Genomic DNA, 21,163 nt, shown 5'->3' on the forward strand with positions numbered 1-21,163 from the left:
AATGTGGCGGGCGCCCTGCCTTTCGGGGGGCCCCGGCTGCCGCGGCCCGTGCCGCAGCCGCGGCCCCGGCCTGGCCCGGCCCGGCCCGTGTGAGGCATAGCGGACAGGTAGGGCGCCCCGCGGGTGCGGGCTGAGGCCTCTGGTCCCGGCTGGCAGCACCCATTTAGGGAGGGAGACGTGGTGCGGGAGGAACACCTTTTGTCTCACGTTACTACATCTACAGCTGTGTGATCGTGACGATTTCTGAAAGTGAAGTAAGGGGCCTTTGCCGCAAAGCTTATGCATAAAAATAGGTAGCCCATGAGCGGCATGGTCAGAATGTCTTAAGGAAGACCAAAAATTCTTAGCAGAGCTAGGAATTTTAGTCTTACACAGTCGAGGGACGGGGTATCTGATACAAAAGCTCATGGGCGTAGCTGTACTTCAGGCAACACCTGACTAACGTGACAGCTAATTGGTACAGAGTATCATTGAGGTCAGGCATTTGGCAATCCTGAAAAAAAATCGTTAGGCCTTTATACACGTAACAAGAACATGTAGACTTCTAATTACAGTCATTTAAAACCAGAAGGGATATAAGCGTTTGCGCTTCAGCAATACCAGTTAGTGGGAGTTACGTGCTCAGTTTTAAGTACGTGTCGTTTGGTGGGTGTCTGGTTGTTGAAGGGGAGGAAGAAGGGTATCCACGGAAGCAGAAACTAAATGGAGAAAAAAATAGTACTTGGTAGCAGTGTAATGACATCTCATGATCAGTCATGATTGTGCTCATGGGCAAGACAAGGTTTCCTTGGTTGGCTCACGTACCTACTACTGCTGTGGAAATATACGTTCTGAGCCAGGTGTTACCAATTCATGCTCAGTGTAAAGCTATTTCTGATAGGGTTACTTTGCAACAAGGGCACTACAGTTTCTGCTTCACAGCTTCCTACAGCCCTCAGTGTGTCTACTAATTTCAGAAATATTCCTACCTCGAATAGTAGCGTGAACAATATCACAAATGAAGACAGGGGAGTAAGAGGCAAGTAGAAGTAGAAAACTACTCATTGAATTGGTAACTCTTACCAGCTATACACACTGTAAGGTATAAAATTGAAGCTGTTCTTGCCTCATTGAATTCGGTATTCAACAACATTTATAACTGCTGCAGAAAGGCACGTTGAAAAGATTGTGCATGAAGTCAGAATCTGGTAAAACATATACGTAGTCTATTGACAGAAGGTTAGAAAAATGATGGGGGTGGCTTGGCTTTGACATGGAAGGAGGAGGATAACACATCTTTCTCCTGAAATAAGACAGAGGAAGAAAATGCAACAAATCACTGAAGGAAGCTAAGGCTAAGTCTAAATCTAGACTTACTATTTTCAATGCAGCTGCCACACCTTGTGTATTTACAATGAGTGGAAAGGTGTCAACATCCAACAAACCCAAAGGCCTGCCCCAAAGACAGGTGCTTAGTCACCATGCAAGCGTTGACTTGAAATGACCTCCTGCTGAAACAAACCACGGGACGTGCAAGTATGACCGACTGTAAAACTGATTGCAACATTGATCCTGGTGTAGGAATTAAATGTTACAAAATGCAGTGAAAGACCTTATGGAAGGGTAAAACAGTATTTAAAGAAAACTGATTTCAGTCACTCACAGTCATTCTGTCATAACCCTGTACTCAAAAGCCCCAAAATGCATGTGTCCAAATAGTCGGGCCAGGATCATGTGTGCTATCACACGAAGTTCAAGGAATGGCAGCTGTCAAGTCCCCACTGCATCTCTTGGGTTCCCTTGGGTAGCATCAAAGCAGTTTTTAGACAGATTTTCTATGCCTTTTAGGAGTGAGTTATTATGATGTGATTTTTTTTTTTGTCTCAGTCTTTTATTTCATCCTCCGTAAATTTTGGGCAAGCTCACTGCCTGTTGTCTTTGTTCCATCCTTTTGAAGTAACTGTCTTTCTTCCTGCTGAGCTAACAGAAAGAAGAATGGCCTGTATGACTTACTGTAAACTTGCTGCCTTCTTCCTGTTACCCGAAGGCAGGTCTTCTGCTGATAGGGCATTTCTGCTGTAGGCCTCTCAGAGCACAGGCCTTTTGGTCTTGAGGTAAACAATGCCTTTGTCAGTGTTTACCAGTTTGATTGCTCTTATTTGTGTCCTTGATCATCACGTGTCATTTTTCTAACCATTGCTTTACTGATTCTATTCAAGATATCACACAGAGACATTTCCATACTCAATTCAAATCGGTTTTGATACTTCTTTTACAAATCTGTGTGCTCTTCTGGCAGCTGGGAATATCTTCATACTTCACTAAAAACCTTTCCATCTTATTCTTGTCCAGGGAATGTCAGCTAAGCACATAATTGCTATTCCTCCTGCTCTGCAAGCCCAGGCTCTTTAGATAATGGTCTTTCAGCTGACGAATCAAGTAGTGTATGTTAGTTATTTCTCTTATTGTCTCCTTTTGGGAGATCAGGACCATTCACATTCAAAAACAAAGTAAATTAAGCTCTTTGCCTTTGTAAGGTTGTTTAAATACGCACAGCAAATTTCTGTTTTCACATTGAGTGCCTGGTCCTATTGTCACTTACACCAACAAACACGAGGAACCTTGACACACTGAAAAGTCCCTTAGCATTGCTTTACAGTTGATGATACCCTGCTATTAATCGAGTCAGTGTAACTATTTCTAAGTGCTGTTTTGTTAGAAGGACAATCCAGCTCTTTCTCCACAAAGAATGACTTGACAGCAGGGCATTTGTAGATTAACTGCAATTCAGGAACATGACAATGTGTAGCGACATGACTGAATTCTACTAGTCGTCATCCAAGGCAAATTCAAGAAATAACAGAACCACCTACAAGTCTGAACTGCTAGTAAAATACCAGCAAGCTTATTATTATAAAAAGTACGTGCTATATACTGCTTCCTTAACATGTTTTGTATCCAAACCTGGCTAGAATTGAAAAAAGGAAGTTGTTACAGTTGAAACTACTGATAAAAGCAGTACTGCACCTTTTTCACTTATATATGAGGTGAAAAAAGTCATTATCCATATTCCAGAGGCCAGTTTGTTACCACTGTAGAGACTTTTTTTAACATGCATGATCAGTCTTCTAAGAAAATATTCTTTACTTCTTTTAAAAAAGCCCACCAGAAATAAACTATATTAAACACCAGAAACTACAATATCAGTAGTATTATCTTTGTTTAAGACTCCTTGAGGGCTTGCACTGGCAACTTGACAAAACCCGTGAATTGGATATGAGTTTGCATACTGGTTATTAAAAAGAAACAATCCTTTCCAGAAATCTAATATTTGCTTAAACATCTTTTATTTGATTTAACAGAATTCCCTGTTTGCTTCTGGTCCTTGCCATTTAAGTAGTGTTTGTATTGGCTCAAGTAAGCCCAAACACAATTGTGCTGAGCTAGACACACTAGTAGAAAAACAGCAAGTTTCAAAGAAAGATGTAAAGACACCCAAGTGTTGGCACAGATCTACACTCTGGGCAGAAGCCCATGTCAGCGCTTTCCCCATTGCTAATGTGTTTCATTCAGGAATTTACCAAGTTCAGAATATGTTAACACAATCATAATCAGTGTCGTGGTTGAACCCCAGCCAGCAACGAAGCACCACGCAGCCGCTCACTCACTCCCCCCCATCCAGTGGGATGGGGGAGGAAATCGGGAAAAGAAGTAAAACTCCTGGGTTGAGATAAGAACGGTTTAATAGAACAGAAAAGAAGAAACTAATAATGATAATAATAACACTAATAAAATGACAACAGTAGTAATAAAAGGATTGGAATGTACAAATGATGCACAGGGCAATTGCTCACTACCCGCTGACTGACACCCAGCTAGTCCCCAAGTGGCAATTCCCTGCCCCCCCACTTCCCAGTTCCTAAAACTAGATGGGACATCACATGGTATGGAATACACCATTGGCCAGTTTGGGTCAGGTGCCCTGGCTGTGTCCTGTGCCAACTTCTTGTGCCCTGGCTGGGCATGAGAAGCTGAAAAATCCTTGACTTTAGTCTAAACACTACTGAGCAACAACTGAAAAAATCAGTGTTATCAACATTCTTCACATGCTGAACTCAAAACATAGCACTGTACCAGCTGCTAGGAAGACAGTTAACTCTATCCCAGCTGAAACCAGGACAATCAGTCATATCTTTCAGAAATGTTCTATCTTATCACCTCACAAGATTTTACCAGCCATCCTGATTTTGCATTTGAATTTGCAGCAATATGAATTATCCCTGAGACCCAGAATCCAACCTTAATGAAAATTAGAACAGTGAAATATGGACACTTGCAGAAGCCTCTTAGACAAGAAAGAAGGTAAAAGATTTAATAAGGTGCTTATTATGATGTATACAAAAAATAACATTTAGGTGAATTTACGGTGATTTGCTTTCATCATCTTCCTTGTTACTGAATGTATAGACACCATCTGCTGCCCATTTCATTTTTTCCTGCAGACATCAGTATGACATCTCTTCTTGAATTCCCAAAAATTCTCTTTGTCTTTGGAAAATATTCTAATACAGATCTGTCACATTTCCTTCCTTCCAAGCCCCAAACATTACAGACCAGCCCAAGTATTCAGCTTTAAATAAGTTACGTTCATATGCACAATTTTGAACTTATGCCCAAGGCCAGGAAGGAATCAACTAGTGAGAAGTCAGGCCTATGCAGAAACCTCCATAAGCCTATGCATTGATAAAAACTAACATGTACAGAGGTATAAGGAGTTTAGAAAGACTAGAGTGTTTTACGTTGCCACAAGGACTCAGATTCTATAAAGTTCACATTCAGAACAGCACACTTGTTCAGTTTTAAGCTTCATTAGAGAATACAGATTTTTTTAGCGAAGCTGGCAGGTTTTTTCCCCACTAATAATTTTTCTGTCTGTACCACAAGGATTTCCAGTGCTCCTTAACACAACGGATTTACCATTCTAAGTTTTCCTACATCAGTAGGAATCCTGGCCACTGTTTAAACATAACCAGTCAAACTAACATGACAATACCATGTTTAGTCCTGGTATTTTGAAAAACCAGGACTAAAAAATTAAAAATCAGCCCTTAAAACTCGACTCAGGAGGCAAAAAGCAAGTTTAATCCCTTCCTTCTCAAGAATGGTTTGAGATGCAGTTGAAGTCAGTCATACCTTTACAATGTATTTTGGTTTTAGTACAGTTGTGACTGACCTGTGATAATAATTACATGTTGCAGCTGACCTGAAATGTGGACAGTCATAAACATGTATTATTCTTGAGACCTGAGTATGCATTGGAAGGAGGCGCTTTTTTTTTTTTTTTTTTGTAAATAGCAGCACTTGGTTGTATAATAATATTTCTTCAGAGTGAAACTTTAAATATAGAAGATTCCATAAATATATCAGACATTCAGTTCAATTTGCAGCCCAGTTTTGTTAAATTTAGCCAGGGGAGGGTTCTACTTCTGGACTGCCTGAAGAGGGTATTGATTTCTTACCTTTAGCAAAGAAAATTTTTTTTAAATCCACTGTTGGACAGGTTAGCAGACTTTTTAGAAAGTCACTGCACTTGTTAAACTCCAGCTGTACACGCATATAAGTGCAGTAGCATAGTCCCAGAACACAATCTGACATGCATTTGAACCAGGGCTGCAAAGATACTTTCTCTTCCTTTGCCTTCTCCCTGCTTCCTCAGCACTTCACATTCACTTCCATATTGTTCCCCATGCTGCTGCTTACTAGCATTAGGACAGTAAACAAGACCTGAAATCAGTTCCTCAGTCTTTTTCAGGCCGAATTTGGTTACAGTGCAGAACAGGGCCAGAAAAAAGGGAAGAGGGCAATTGCATAGTGGAAGTACAGAAATGCAGGCTTCCATGAATATCAACCTAGAACATCAGAGCCTAGCCATTTGCCAAGGTAGGATATCCACAATTAATAGATCCTGCCACTCATCTCTCCTATCTTCAAACTTTTAATCTGTATAATAGAGATCATATTACTCTTTTGGCTCACGTTTTGCTAAAGCAGATCAATTCATCCTTGTAAACGATCCACATAATAGAGCTTCATAGTAAATTGTGAGGATCTAATGACTAACAAGCTAAATTCCTACTCAGTCAAAGAGAATTTTGTTAGAATCCAGGAGTGAGAATTTCTTAGCAAGTATTCTGGCACTTAAGATACTGGGAGTTTTACTTAAGATTTACTCAGAGTTAGTGTTCTGGGTTGGGCCACTGAAGAATTTTGAAGCTGAAGCTAGGAAAATATGGAATTAAAAAAAAAATAATAAAAGGCAGCACAGGAAGGGGGGATACAGAAAGGGGACATACAATTCTGTGTAGGATGAATATATGAGGAAAAGAGTTGAAAATATAATCTATGTTGTGATGAAAACTGAGTAGGTTGAACCCTCAGGGACAGCTTATGTCTTGCACAAGTTCCCATAAATTACAACAACTTCCCAGCATGTTGCGTGAGTGGTGGAACCTGACATTTTTTGCTGTGCAGAGAAACTTTGTGCCCTCTGAGGTAGAAGGCTAACAAGGTGGTTTTGATCTGCAGGCAAGATACTTCTCAGGTGAAAAGAAGATTTAGAGAAAAAGCAGAATTTAGCATACTGTTATTTTAAGACTAACATGTCTTACAAGACTGTAAGAGTGGCTAGGGCACAGTGACATACTTGTCAAAGAAAGCAAAAGAAATCTTGTTTGTCAAGTAGCATGAGTCAAACAGCAGCATTTCAGGATTCTAGCCCACATATAATGAAAAGGCAAGGAGACCACTCTTCTGTTTAATAAGCAATTTCATCCAGTGTCACACCTTGTTTGGTATCCCAGTTGGGCAGGGTGTCGGGGAAGTTGCTGAGAAATACAGGGCTTAGGAAATTTGCTAGCTCAAAGTTACTTCTAAAACGACATAACACTGCTACTACTAGATCCAACTGACTACTGACAAAAGTGAATCCATTTCAGGAAACACAAGTGTATCCAGAAGAACTGAAACTGATGTCAGTCATTTAGTAATTTATTGAGGGGAATGTTGGTCTTTATCTAGTCTCATTACAGTTTCGCTCACTTGTTTTCAGTGCTAAATTGTTCAAACACTGAAGGGTGGAAGATCATCTGTCTCTGATCATATTTGACTTCACTTCAGCCTATAAGAAACAATCTGAGAGTTTCTCTTTAGTGGGTGCATTAAAAAATGAGCTGATATGAGTTTAACTGAGTTTAAGGGATACGTAAAGATATTTTTCTCTCTTCATTTTATAATTATGGCTCTTTAGATCTGAAATGTGTATGCAATACCACTGAAAGATGCACCTATAAAGCAAACAGTCGTCATAGATGTGGAGATGTGAGGTATGTGGACCACCCATTTATTTTCTCTCCTTCAAATCCAGATGATCACATCAAAAACTATGTATGAGTAGGAAACCTGATTACAGTTAAGAACCAAGAAAGACTGACCCAAATTTTACCTAAGTTTCTTAATTAACATTTAAAAACAAACAAAATGAACAACATTAACGAAATGAATTGTTCAGATCTGAGTTTTGACTGTCAGTGCATGTAAAAATAAATGCCTGATCTGCTGTTTGGCTGATAGCACTTTCCAAAGAAAGAGATAAATAGCCTATAAATGTATGTATATTGTGCACAAATACTTACTATCCCACCCCTTGGGCATGGTAAGTTTAAAAGTACTGCTTGGTGATTCCTATAAGGACATAGTTCCCTTCTAGGCTGAGGGACACAGGCAGTTGGGAATGGTTAATCATGGAAAATGGTTTAATCAGCAGCATCGTGAGTAGCATTGTGTCAGGCTGTGTCAAACATGTCAGTGGAAAAATACAGGAAAATTAAGGTTGGAAGGGATTTTTGAAGGTCATTATTCTAATCCTTTTGTTCAAATCATAGCTAGGATCAAACTTAGGACAGTTATTCTGATAGTTCTACTGGGCAAATAATACAAGGAGAATATAAAATGACAATTCAAATAAAATTCCACCAGTTCATTTAACCCATTTCTGGGATTAACACTGAGTGGAGGGCATTTTGAACAGGGGGCAGTGAACCAATTTGTCACGTGATAAACTGCAAAATGATATTTTAAAGACATTTGCGCAGTTGTTAGAAAGAAGAAGCTTGCCAGAGACTGCCTGCACATAGTACTTCCAGAAAATGGATTTAGTGGAACAACTGTTTTGTTTTGTTTTTAATTAATATGCTATAAACAGCTTGAGATGCTTTAAATATTGCTAACATGCTACATTGCCAATATGTTACTAGAATAACACTCTTAATAGTTTCTTCGTGGTATGGTGAAAATCATTTGCTTATCAGTGTTTAACAGCTGGAAGTGAAGCTGCTCAGATTACAAGCCGAAGAGGTGGTAGAAAATGAGTACTGCTATCATGTGACATAAAAACAAATTTTCTGCTGAAAGCAAGAAATATATGAGCTTTCATGTGGCAGATAAATCGGTCTCATGATTTCCTGTTAAAGGATATTTATACCATTATAAGGCAATTTCAACTATTCTACTTGGACCTCACCCTAATGTAACCTGTGAAAACAGTTTTGCTGTGTTTGTGGGCTGCAAAGATGCCTCGATTAGCTGGAGAAAACAATTCACTCAAAGCTTCTGTCTTACTCTGTTTTGTTGGATATTTCCTCATTTTGGCAAGCTGCTAGACAGTACTGATTTTTTCTGTTGTGCTTACAGAAGATGACTGTTCTCAAACAACATAGAAAGGCTAACAATTTTCAAAATTTAAGTTCTGTTTAAATGTCTGGTTTTACGTGCTTTAGAGTTGTCTTTTTGATGTCTGTATAACCTTGTATAGAAGATAGTATTACATAATGATAATAACCTAGCCAACCTCCTAAACTGTAGATTCAGCCTAACATTGTTCAAAACCTGAATCAGAGAACTAGAAATTGGATAAAGTTTGTGACTGGATCTGTGATTTGTCATGAGGGGGACCCCTAATAATTTGATCAACTGATCCTCATCAGCAGTGTCTAGCAAGAGCCCTAGCCATGTTTTCCCTACAATGTAGTCTGGTTTTCACTCGTAGCAGACCTCAAAATGTGCTGAAAACCAGTACTCTGTATTGCGATATATTGCACGTAGCGAATATTTTGCTGTACCAACATGAAGTACATCCAGGTAATACAGAGGGGAATCAAGGCAACAGAGCTATAGCAGTAGTTTCAGTAATATTGTGGCAGAATACCATGCAACTTGGTTAATGTGTAGCAACTCAAAAGACAGGAAAACAGCAATCATGAAAAAAGTAGTCACACTTTTGCTGTGTAGGGAAAGAATAGATATTAAAGCAGTACCATTCAATACCATTGAGACCTAAATGCTTCCCATGCAGATAGACGTAACAAGACACTAAGCTACCAAGAAAAAATAACATACACAATTAAAACTGCTTTTCATACAATACCAAATAATGGCATATTTAAATGATACTTGACTTTGAAAGATTTAAGCACAGAATAGGACACACAGCAGAGAGAGATACAAAGCTCTACAAGACAGAGGACAACCTATGGTTTAAGGATTACAAGGTAGTTGCATCACATGAGGATTCCTATGATTGTGGAGTATCTGGAGTAAATGAAGGAAGAATGACACGGTGACCTTTGGAACAAAGTCTTCTAAATGCTAGAGCACAGACTGGTATTGAGGAAAAAAAAAGCTAATTATTATTTTTGTGCTTTGAATGTAAACTAAACTAATCCCCAATTTTCAAAAAAATAAGGACATTTTTGACAGCAGTTTAAGTATAGACAGCCAAGCTATCCTCCTTTTTACACTGTGGCAGGGTGAAAGAGACAGACTTGAGATGAGGGATGTTAGATCTCTATGTAACTTGGTTTCTTTCATTCTCCCTCTGCAGCACACTGCAGTGTAATTGAAGTCGAACTTCAGGACTAGTCTGTTCCTCTGTCTCAGAGAATATAAGAGAAATGAATGAAGAGAGAAGGCAACAGGGATGATGAAAAGTGTAGAATTGTTTCTACATAGGAGTTGATCATGTATGTAAGAACTCTTCAGTCTGGAAATAAGAAATGACTGACTAGTGTAGGGTTTAGTCAAATAAGGACTATGGAAAGGAAGATCAGGGATCAACTATTCACTGTTTCTTCCAACACATGAACTGTGGGGAGCCAGATGAAGCTAACAGGAGACCATCAAACAGAAGGAGGTGATTTGTCACACAGCATGTATAAAAGCTGCAGTGCTAAAAGTTTACATGAGTTCAAGGATAGACTGAGGAACTCTACAGAGTAAATGCGCAAAAAGCTGTATGAAACACAGAGAAACCATACCTGGCTCAGGAAACTCCTCAGCTGTAATTGGCTAAATGCTAGAGAATATGTGGGGCAAGTATAGTCATGCATGGCTTGTTGTGTTTTTCTCTAGGCACCTGCTTTTGGCTGCCATCAGAGACAAGATACTGGGCTAAAAGGACTTTTTGGTCTGACTCAACACTAGAACATAAGAGTGTCTAAACCCAGATCATGTTATTAGACTCAAGAGTCAAACATAACAATAATATGAGATCAGATGACTTTAGAGTCTGTTAACCTTACATTCTATTAAAATCCATAAATAATTAGATTTTTAACTAAGAAAATGGTGCTAGCACTTTCTGCCAGGGAAAACACTTACTTCATTTAGTGGAGAAGTTACTATTCATAGCCATTTCTAATATGAAATAAAAATTCTACAGAAGCAATAGATGACATTACAGAATGATAGAAAATTACCTGTGCCTGAAGATTGCGTATCTTACACTTTTTCCATACAATATATTATGTGTGTGTTTAGTAAATAGCTGTTACTGTAGCTCTGTGTGGCATCTCAGAATCAATCCTTACTACTTTTTATTTCAGATTAAGAATACTTGGACAAGATCATTCTGAAGAGCAGCATGGTAAAACGTGCTAGCTTCTCTAGCTATGCAGAACAACATACCAGGTATGCTAATTACTAAGTGACTGAGGGCATAAGTGTTCCTCTGCAAGTTTCTTCAGCTAACACACCTATGGTGGCTGCTACAGAGCAGGAGAAAACCCTTGTATTCCTCATGAAATTAGTACAATCTTTCTACTTTCAGCACAGTTGACCAGCATTCTGGTGTAAGGCCACAAAAACAAGGCTTCATGTCACACTAGGGCCTGAGCTAGTGGCTCAATGCTTGTGTATTAAAGGAATTAAATAAGACTTGGAAGCTGCTCAAATCTGCTAAGCAGGGTTGTTTCACAACATGAGAGATTGCAATTTGATCTATGTTTCAAAGAGACTACAAGAACACACTAATGGAAACTACGCTGACGGAACAATTGTTAATATCATTGCCAAACTTTCCAAACTTTATTACTTCAGAGGCATAGAAGATTAAATCTGATTCCGTTATTTTTGTTGTGGAGGGAGCTGCCCTTATTGTATTAGTTACAGCAGAATGTAACATTTGAAATGGACATATATCTAAACAGAACTAAGAGAGCTAGAAATATGAGTATTTAGAAAATAACATGATATGCAAGACAGAACAGACATTGTGATTTTTATTTATAAAGTTATCAATAAACCAGAAACTATACTGAAATTTAAGTCACGATCATCTAACCTTCTTATGCAAACAATCAATTCTATGGGTCTCAGCCTTGAAAGCCATGCACCATGTGCAGAGAAAGGCTACACCTCCATGGCCTACAGTCTTAGCCAAAAAAACAATATGGATGATTTCCCAGTGCCACCCTGTGCTGAAAATAGATAACTACATGGACAGATCCTTTTGTGTAAGAGTATACTATAGGAAATAGTCTATGCCTGGTTTACATGCAAAAAACCAGCTATCATCTGTTGCTGCAGCACACGCACAGCAAAGTATGGCTTTGCTTTTTTAATCATGGGTCCTTCACTAACAGATGCACTGCTAAAGACTTTCTTTCATTACACTGCTGAATAACAAAAAGAGACATTGATCCTATAGTAGTATAATATTTACATGCAATCCCAGCAAACGAGGTAGGAATGGCAGTAGGTTTAGCTAAACAATAAAAAATTCTAGTAACATTTGGCAGCAAAACATCCAAGCAGTGTTTGTCATCAGTATTACTCAAAAGGAAGAGTATGTAAACAATCTATTTGATTTACCCAGTAGCAATTGTGGTGCCAGATATGCTTGTGTAGATAAGGATTTTGGCTAGCAACTGTTTGTGTACATACAAATAGTAGCTTAGTGATAGCTGCTTTAGAACAGGCCGAAGTCTCACCTTAAATTGTAACAAATCTACACATTTAATATTTGAAAGCTTGTGCTGTGAGTAACAGGGAGTTAAAACTGTATACATTCATAATAATGTTGAGAAAATATATTTAGAAGTTTTCCATTATATCTGCATAATTGTTATTTGTATTTGTGCTGATAGTCAGAATGATAAAATATAGTTCTACACTATCTTAATTAGCACTTCTACTCACGAACCTGGTGTGTCTGTCCAAGGAAAGTATTTCACCATATACTTGAATAGTTTCACAACTGCTGGAAATGTGTTCTGATTGTCTGTGATCATTCTGTTAGGGTAAGAAAGGTACCAATATGTAAGCAAGTATTGATGCATGTACAACAGGTGCCTTGTAAGCACTCCTCAGTTTTCCCTGAACATAACAAACAGGAAATCTTTGCTCTGGTCAGTCATATATAACTATCGTTATTTGCTCCTGAGCTGGCTAAGGGATATAATTTTGTAATGATATTAGAAGACTGATTAACAACAATGCACATGGCACAGAATATTTCAAAATTTCTATTTATAGTGCAAGGTACACATCTTTTATTATATTCTGGAACTGATCCCTGGGTAGTTCTTCACTAAGTTATTTTCTCTGGTGGTAAAGAAGCACTGAGATTGTTCTTTTTTGTACTTGCTACCTCATGGGCTGCTGTCACAGTGTTTGCAAGGTCTTAGAAATGTCTGGTACGTGTCTTTTCCTACACTGCACTTTCCTTTGCAGTAGTTGCAGAGCAGAGACATTATTACCTGCTGCACACCACCATGAGATCCCATTTTTATAGGAGACCTTCCTGTCATCAAGAAAGCAACATTAGGTCAGCTATGAACTAGCCCATAATTCTCTGATCAAGGCAAAGTGTTCCACTTTCACACTGTTGTTAATAGCACCATTGAATTGAGTTTATTGTAAGACAGCTATACCAATCCTGCAAATACTACCTTGTTTCAATGGCTGAAGAACTAAGGGGTTTAGACTAGTAATTTCCTCCCTGCAGCATTAGCAGGCAAACAAGGTTGCTAACGTCAGTTTCCAGCATCTCAGCAGATACACAGTACTTGGTGATCATTCTTCTACAATCACTTATTAGAAAAACATCCAGGGGATCCTTCTGCAGACAAAAATTAGAGAGGATTTAGAAAGGATTTTTGGTGCAGCTATTCATACAAGTTACGTGATACAAATTTCCCGTGCATCAGCTACTCTGTAAATTGTTATAGGCGTGCTCTTACTGCATGGAGGGGTGGATGCACTTTGAGCAGAGGCTGTTAGCCCAAAGACTTTCAGCATCTGGAAGTGAAATTCTGATTCTCAGAATAAATATGCAAAAGCTGGAAATATCAATTATAATTTGCATTTAGTGGTCCAAACACAGCTGTCTGAAAATGCTCGGTGTTAGTGTAAATTACAGACCATCCACCAGAGGGAAGCTCATGCACGCATACAAAGAAAAATAAATAACTTGCAGGATGAATTAAACACACCCCTAATATTTAAGCCAAAGCAAATTCTATTCAAAATGTTTCTTAGCAGTAGCATAGACCTTGATCTTGGAAAGTTTTCAGAAGTTATTTGCCAATTTAAGGGTAACAGACTTAACAGAAAGGTTCCCGTGTTAATGACTGAATTGTTGCACTACATAAAATATGCATGCATTCAAAAAATCTTCACAGATTTTCCTTTTTTTTAAAAAAACACAGAAATGCAGCCTAATTTCACTGCTGTTAATAAAATTAGACCAGAGCTTACATGGTCAGAAGTCCAACTGCATATTCATACATTAAAAGCTCCACCCACATTTGGTCACTAGAATGAGTAAGATACTGAGTTGTTTAGCCACTGTTGTGTTTAGCATGTTATTGAACATACTACACTGCTCCCCTTGTTAATGGAAATATTTGTTAAGTTTCCCATAAAGTTTGTATACTACTAGTGTAAATTTGACAAATAACAGTCAGACACTTTTAGAGAATATTAAAGACAGCTTACAAACAGTTTGAAGTTTTCATAGTGATCCAACAGTCACATAGAGCTCTTCAGAAACGTGCTCCTTAGCTAATGTTAACTCTAGTATCTGTGATATTAAGTCTAATAGCCTGTCTTCAGAGTCTTACTCAAGGAAGTCTTAGCATTTCAACACCTGTCTGGGACCTTTTTTGAAACAGAAATCCCAGGCTGTTGCTGCAATTCTGAGATTCATTTGTTTTCTTGTTTAAATGAAGGATACAGCCAGAGGCAGAGGCCATCTGGCAAGCAAACTTGCACTGAAGTGGGGAAACATGTTTCTGAAAAATGTAAGGACAGATGCTTCTGAAGTTCAACCAGATCCATACACGACTGGATTACAACTACACTAATACTGATACCAATATTTGTACAGACAACTGCTCTTTGCCACCAAAAGTGAAGTTTTAAAGAGGAAAATCTTACAGAGGTGTCACCCAATGCTACAGGAACATACAGGTTCTTTTAGGGATTCTTGGTAGAATGAGGACAGGACACAGGGTTGTTGTTACAGTTAGAGCTTTATTATGACAAAATTTTTAATTATCAGCATAGTTTATTGTTATCTACAATTTCTAGCAGTTAGCATAGCTTATTGTTACACAGAATTTTTAGCAATTATCATAGCTTTAAGTTAAGCAGAATTTCTAGTAATCAGTATAGCTTTCTTACTCTCTCAAGTCTTTAGTTACCTAGGCTTTTAGTCACCTGGGCCCTTTGCAGATCAGGTCCAATTCTTAATAATCAGCATGTGATACAATAATCATAATCTAGATTCAGACTTTACCTAAAAGAACCTGCCTGTCCCTGTAGCGTCAGGTGACAAGAGGATTTTTTTTTTCAATAAAAATCTGCAACTTAGTTCAATCTAGATATGCCACTGGCAATAAATTAATAAAGAGCCCTTCCAAAGTTACTTCTGGAGAAATAATGATGTGTATAAAGGTGATTTCATTAGAAGAAGAGCCATAGCCCAGCACTTCCTTTCATTAGTTAATTTTCACAAGTAGTTTTCAGAAATTCCCTTTAGAGTACAAACAACTGGTTTGGGTTTTTCCCCTACCCCATCTGTATTAAATGTAATTTAAAACAAAAGAAACTGGAATCATGTATCAGATTAAATGCAAATCAGAATCTTTATTACACAAATAGTGTTTTGAAGATATAATACTCAAATTCAGTGGAGTTATTCTGGATTTGCTTTTGATCTCATTATACTCTTATGAGATCAAAATCAGCTAAGCTGATTTGGGGGAGGGGGTGTTGCAATCCTTTTCCCATGGTCAGAGATACTTTCCAACTTAATATTATGCACTGTGTTTGCCAGGTTTGTAAAATTCTACCTCAACACTTAGGGAAATAATCTGTATCACAGTCTTAAATTTAAGAGAGAGCATTATGCCTAACTCCTTTTTTCTGTGCATCTTTTTTATGGAAAATACCCTTCCAGTTTCACTTCTGTGACTCTTGAACATTTCTGTTGGTGCTGCTGTTTTAGTTCCTCCTTTAACTTTTTAGAAATGAACTTCAAAAGAAGATGTTTTGACATCAGGGTTGCAAAATATTTTCATATTCTTTGGCCAGACACTGAAGAACTTAGGATTCACACAGGATTTGAATACTGCACTGACTACCAAGTTTCCTAGGAGATAAAGTCATAGCCCATTGTTAGCACAGCAGGAAGACAACATAATAATGTATTTTCTCTCTGGCATGGAGCATTTCCTCCTATAACCCTATATCCAGACTATTCACATGGTTAGTGTTTGGCTAAAGGACTGAAATTTCCCAAAGCATTAGAAATACAACTCCCACGCATTGTACCAGTACAGTCTCACTGTAGGACAAATGTTGATTTCCTTTATGCCAGCATATTTCTAAAGCATGATCAACTGTCTTCTGCTGAATTAAAAAAGATGACAGTAAGGCAGTAAGCACAATTTTTTATGCTTTGGGATGGAATTTCATATCAAACATATAGTGCACATTTGTGGTTTATCTGCCACCCCGCTTTTTTTGGCTTTTATAAAATGAAATGTTGAGTTATTCATACAAACAAGAGTAGAATAGCGTAAAGAGGGTTTCTTTCTCCTCATAGCTGTTGATTAGATCAGTAACTCTAAGAAAGTAGCAAGCTTCTTTAAACAGGGACACTTTTGAAAGACCACCGACATGCTTTAAAATCTGCTGAAGTATGGTGGATGTATAACTGAAAGCAAAGTCAGGTGTTGCACTGGGGTTTTTTTGGTGGTTTTTTTTTTTGCTTTGTATGCAAAAATGCACACTGTCTTCCTAAACAACAGGAGCTGTTATATGTGGTCAGACATTTGTAAGAGTGAGCATTAGGATGTGAGCTCATAAGCCACATTAGTCTACAGAGTGTCAGTTGGAGAACTTTCTCTTGAGTAGTTCACTACACCTTCAGAATAAAAGCAGATTGCAAAGCACCGAGGATATTGGCAACCAAGAAAAACTGAAGAATTTCCAGAATGAGTCAAGCTGAGGAAAGCAGTATCCACTCAACGTGGAATATTGTGAGGTCAGTAGTCTGCATAATACTGAGCTTGTCATTTATTATTGGGACCCCTGGAAATTGCATCGTCATCTGGACTGTTTGTACAAAAACGAAGCAAGTATCTCCTTCAGTCCTGCTGATCTTGAACCTGGCCATTGCAGATGTCCTTGTACTGATTACTTTACCAATCTGGATTTATTCCTTTGCTGACTCATGGGTTTTCGGAGTCATCTTCTGCAAAATACTGGTTTTCATTATTTACTGCAGCATGTATGCTAGTATATTTCTAATTACAGCACTGAGCTTGGAGCGGTTAATGGCTGTGTTTTACCCTTTCACAATTCAAAGATACAAAACGAAAGAAAAGATTTCTTTAATCGTGTTCCTCATTTGGTTCCTGTCTATTACTTTCGGCATTTCTGTCATTCCATTTCAAGAGACAGAAGAAATGAATGGTAGACTACTATGCACATGTCGCAGTTACTCTTCTAATAGACAGAAAGTGTCATATCTTCTGCTGGAGACTCTTGCAGGTTTTGTAATCCCTTTTTTAATTATTTCCACTTGTTACATGTGTGTTGCAAGAAGAATAAGCAGAATGATTTACCAATCTAAGCGGCGATCAGAACGGCTCATTGCCAGCATTGTGGTGGCATTCATTTTATGCTGGTTCCCTCATCATCTCTTTAACATCCTAGATATTATTTCAGTTCAGATAGAACTCTCTAACGAGGAGTTGTCTTTGGCACTGGATGAAATTGTAGGCAGAGGAGTATACATCTCTGGAGCACTTGTATTCATCAGTAGCTGCATTAATCCTCTACTTTACGCTTTTGCTGCACGAAGATTTCGGAATCACCTGCGATTTGCCAAGATATCAAAGCTGTTTGAACAGATGAGTCAGACTGTAACAGAGGAAGACAAGAAGAAAAGTTTGGTTGTAAACAAACAAGAAGATACCTTAGTAAGCACAGAAAATCTCTAACAGGCAATATAGAATTAGTGAATAATGTGATTCTGTGTCATTCCTTCAGTAGTCCTTTCTCCTCATACTCTCAGTTTGGTTTGCTAAGCAGTCCAGGTAAAGCTAGAGACAGGTAAATTTTACTAGGGTTAGTTTTGTGTGTTATAAAAGAATTGGCATTGACAACTTAGTTCAGTTCCTAAGTTAGTATCCACATCATGAAATTAGCACTATTTCACTGGTGCTAAGAACCTCAGCAAGGTGGCTAGAAGCTCAAAGTGTAAGGAATATGCTTTTTTACTTTCCATTGAAATTATTTATGATTTCTAGAAAGTCTGTGTGCAGAAAGCAGAAGAGGACTGTATGTGGAAAACAGAAGCCTTGAAAGTTTAAAACTAAGTTTTCCTTCAGAAACAATTGTTAGATGCTCAAAAAGCCTTATATAATCTACAATTTTAAGAGAGCATACTTAAATTCTTGATATGGGTAAGAATGGTTTTGAAGTATATTAACAACACACAAAACTTGTTTGGATAGATGGAAAATATAAAGCTGTTTTTATTCATTGCTTTATTAGGTTTGAAAGTGATAAGGGTTGTTTACACAGTCAAGCTCATTTACTGAATTATCTCGTGTTAATAGGTTTTAACAAATAAAATGTGGGAGTGTGACATGCCTCTTCAGAAAAAAAACAGGAGGTATGAGAATTCTGTGTTGTATGGCAAACATAGTTATAGACTTCATGCTATATTTGATGTCAAATACATTGTATACTTCAGTGGCAATTAAACTATTGATATATTAAATATACGTGAGTATCCTCAAAAAGTTTGATCCAGTTAAGCTTCCAAAATATCTATTAAATTATGGAGGAATTGGATCAGGTTCTGGGTGGGAGGGAAGGAGAGATCCTTGATACTATTTTTTATGTGCAAGAAAATTATGGTAGCAGTACCAAGTTCTAATAACATAAGAACTTCACCGTACAAATAAAAGCATTATTTTTTCTTGTCTTGTAGAATAAAGTGGACTTTGCCATAAGAAACCAATAAATTTAGTGGTTGCAAGGACCTTATTGTAGTTTTGAGAATGTGTGCAAACTGACTGTGGAAAAACGGCATGGCATGAAGTGTTTGCTTTTGAAGATTTTTTGTTTCAATTGTGCCTAAAATTTTTTATGCTTACTCTTCCTTATTTTAAAGTCAATAATTTGTAGTAAGATCAAGATAACTACTGATTACTAGGAAACATATTGTAATTTCCTGTACTCTTTTTGTTCTGAACAGCTGCTAAATAGCTATGTCACTCGTCTTTACCAAGAAATTACAAATACTAACTAGAACTTACTTTTCAAAATCTGATTATGTAACAACCAAGGATATTTGAGTTGTTTTAATTTAGCTTGTAAATGGAAATAAACACAGGGAAGTAAAATCCTTATGTGTTAATGGAAGAATATTTCTCTAAACTTTGCATATGTGCTTGTTATTCCTGCCTGTTATGAAAGTCATTTTTACTTCTCAATAGGAGAAAAGTCCACACCACAGAGGACTTTCTATCAATAGGACTCCTTCACCAAAATTAAAGTAAATAATTTTTTAGCAAGACCTTGTTTGCAGCAAACAGTAAGCAGCAGTTGAAATCACTTAGACTTTACCCCATCCACCTACCACTCTTTTTTTACCTCACTAATGGCTCTTTAATTGCTATTAGTATATTCAGTATAGCAATGTGGCATTATCTCACAATAAAAGCAACAACTTTATTTATATACTGCATAAAAAAGTGAAGCTGTATTGCCCAATATGTTCTTGAGCTAGGAGTCACTCACTATTCAACACCACCACAGAACAGATGAGGAGATAGTAAGCATGAGTACTGCAACTGAACTAGAGTTCTAGGCCACAAGGAGCCAAGCATTTCACAATTTACAGGTTGGGAAAAGACCCAGACAAACTTTAGTACAAGCTACACAACCGGAATTATCCTTTCTATCAGCCTGTGCCCTATACCTAGCTATAATCAACCTTCTTATTAGGAATTGGGTTAAACCCCTAACCATCTCTGTGTGTATCGTCTGTCTCGTGAATGAGGCAGTCTCTTTTTGTTCCATTTGCTGTTCAACAAGCCTTATGGGAGGACTGACTGCTTGTTAAGTGCCTTCTGCTCAGCTATGCCTAACCGAGGACAGTCTATAAAGCAATCAGTGGCCAGATATATAGTCTGTGGAATACTGCCTATTGCAGTGGTGTTTGGTTTTTGGTTGGTTGGTTTTTTAAATCAATGGGTAAGGAATAGTGAGTCAGACTTTTTTTCTTTTCTTTTTATCCTGTCACTCACAGATAAGTGAACTTTGCTGCTCAGGCTGCATTCTGCCCAGCATCCAGGAGTCTTAAAAAGGGAACTAGTAAGATTCACAGATCAGTAAATGCATTCTAGGGAAGAATGAAATTAATAATTAAGGCAGGTTTGAATTGAAAGCTGTTACTCTGAGGATTCAGAATCATTTACTACCAGCTGCTGCTTTTCCACTGAAATTACAGTACTTAGTATAGAGACCTAAACTAAGTTAACTAAACAATGAGAATGTTTCTTATGGTCAACAGATCGAAAAGCAGCACATAAGCTATATTCTACTTCTGTGCTTTGACAGTAGATAGCATGAATTTTCTGCCTCAATATTCAGTTCTCACATTTTCCCCACTGCTTTTTACTCAACTGCAGTACTGAAGTACTTGTAAACCATGCAGTCCATCAAGGAGCTAGAACTGTCCTCTTATGTTCACATTAATGGACTTGGACAGCTGCCTCCAGTAGTCAGTCATCTTTAAGAACTATGTTTCTTTTGAAGGCTGTTTGAGGAGTGGTAAAAGATGCTAAAACAGCAACCTTAACTAATTTCACTTTTCTACAGAGCAAGTAGAGTTAATTCTTGCAAACATTGGTATGCACAGATAAAAACCCATGGGTTTAATATTTTTGGCAACACAGCCATGATGTAACTGGGTCCATAAGAGTCAATGTAGAACTATAAGATGATGGCGTGGTTGACTGCTTCTTCCTTGAACAGGTATACATCAGGCCTATCAATGTAGCGAGATTTACCACTTCACCTATGTTATGTGCTCTATCACAAAACTACAGGGATTCCAATAGGCCCATTCAGGCAATGAACAGTGGATATTCTCCTCTCCTAAAGTACTGAATCCCAGCCAAACCTAAGACCTAATGTAGATTTGGTCCAAAATGCTACATCTTATGACAGTGATACTTCATGCTTCTTGTGGCGTACATTACATATACATGTTACAGATTATATTGGAAGATTGATAGAAAGCAAAGCCTTCCCTTGATTGGTC

General features: G+C 37.9%; 1 protein-coding gene across 1 annotated transcript; it reads left to right on the forward strand.

Annotated features, from left to right (window-relative positions):
- Positions 1-16,603: 16,603 nt before the first annotated feature.
- On the forward strand, positions 16,604-19,241 carry LOC126040617 (leukotriene B4 receptor 1-like). The gene is made up of 2 exons (XM_049805306.1): positions 16,604-17,804; positions 18,824-19,241. Exons 1-2 carry the CDS (start codon positions 16,815-16,817, stop codon positions 18,854-18,856), a joined length of 1,023 nt encoding a protein of 340 aa, XP_049661263.1. The 5' UTR covers positions 16,604-16,814; the 3' UTR covers positions 18,857-19,241.
- Positions 19,242-21,163: the final 1,922 nt, after the last annotated feature.

Source organism: Accipiter gentilis, chromosome 7 (assembly GCF_929443795.1).
Source record: "Accipiter gentilis chromosome 7, bAccGen1.1, whole genome shotgun sequence".
NCBI classification, from domain to species: Eukaryota; Metazoa; Chordata; class Aves; order Accipitriformes; family Accipitridae; genus Astur; species Astur gentilis.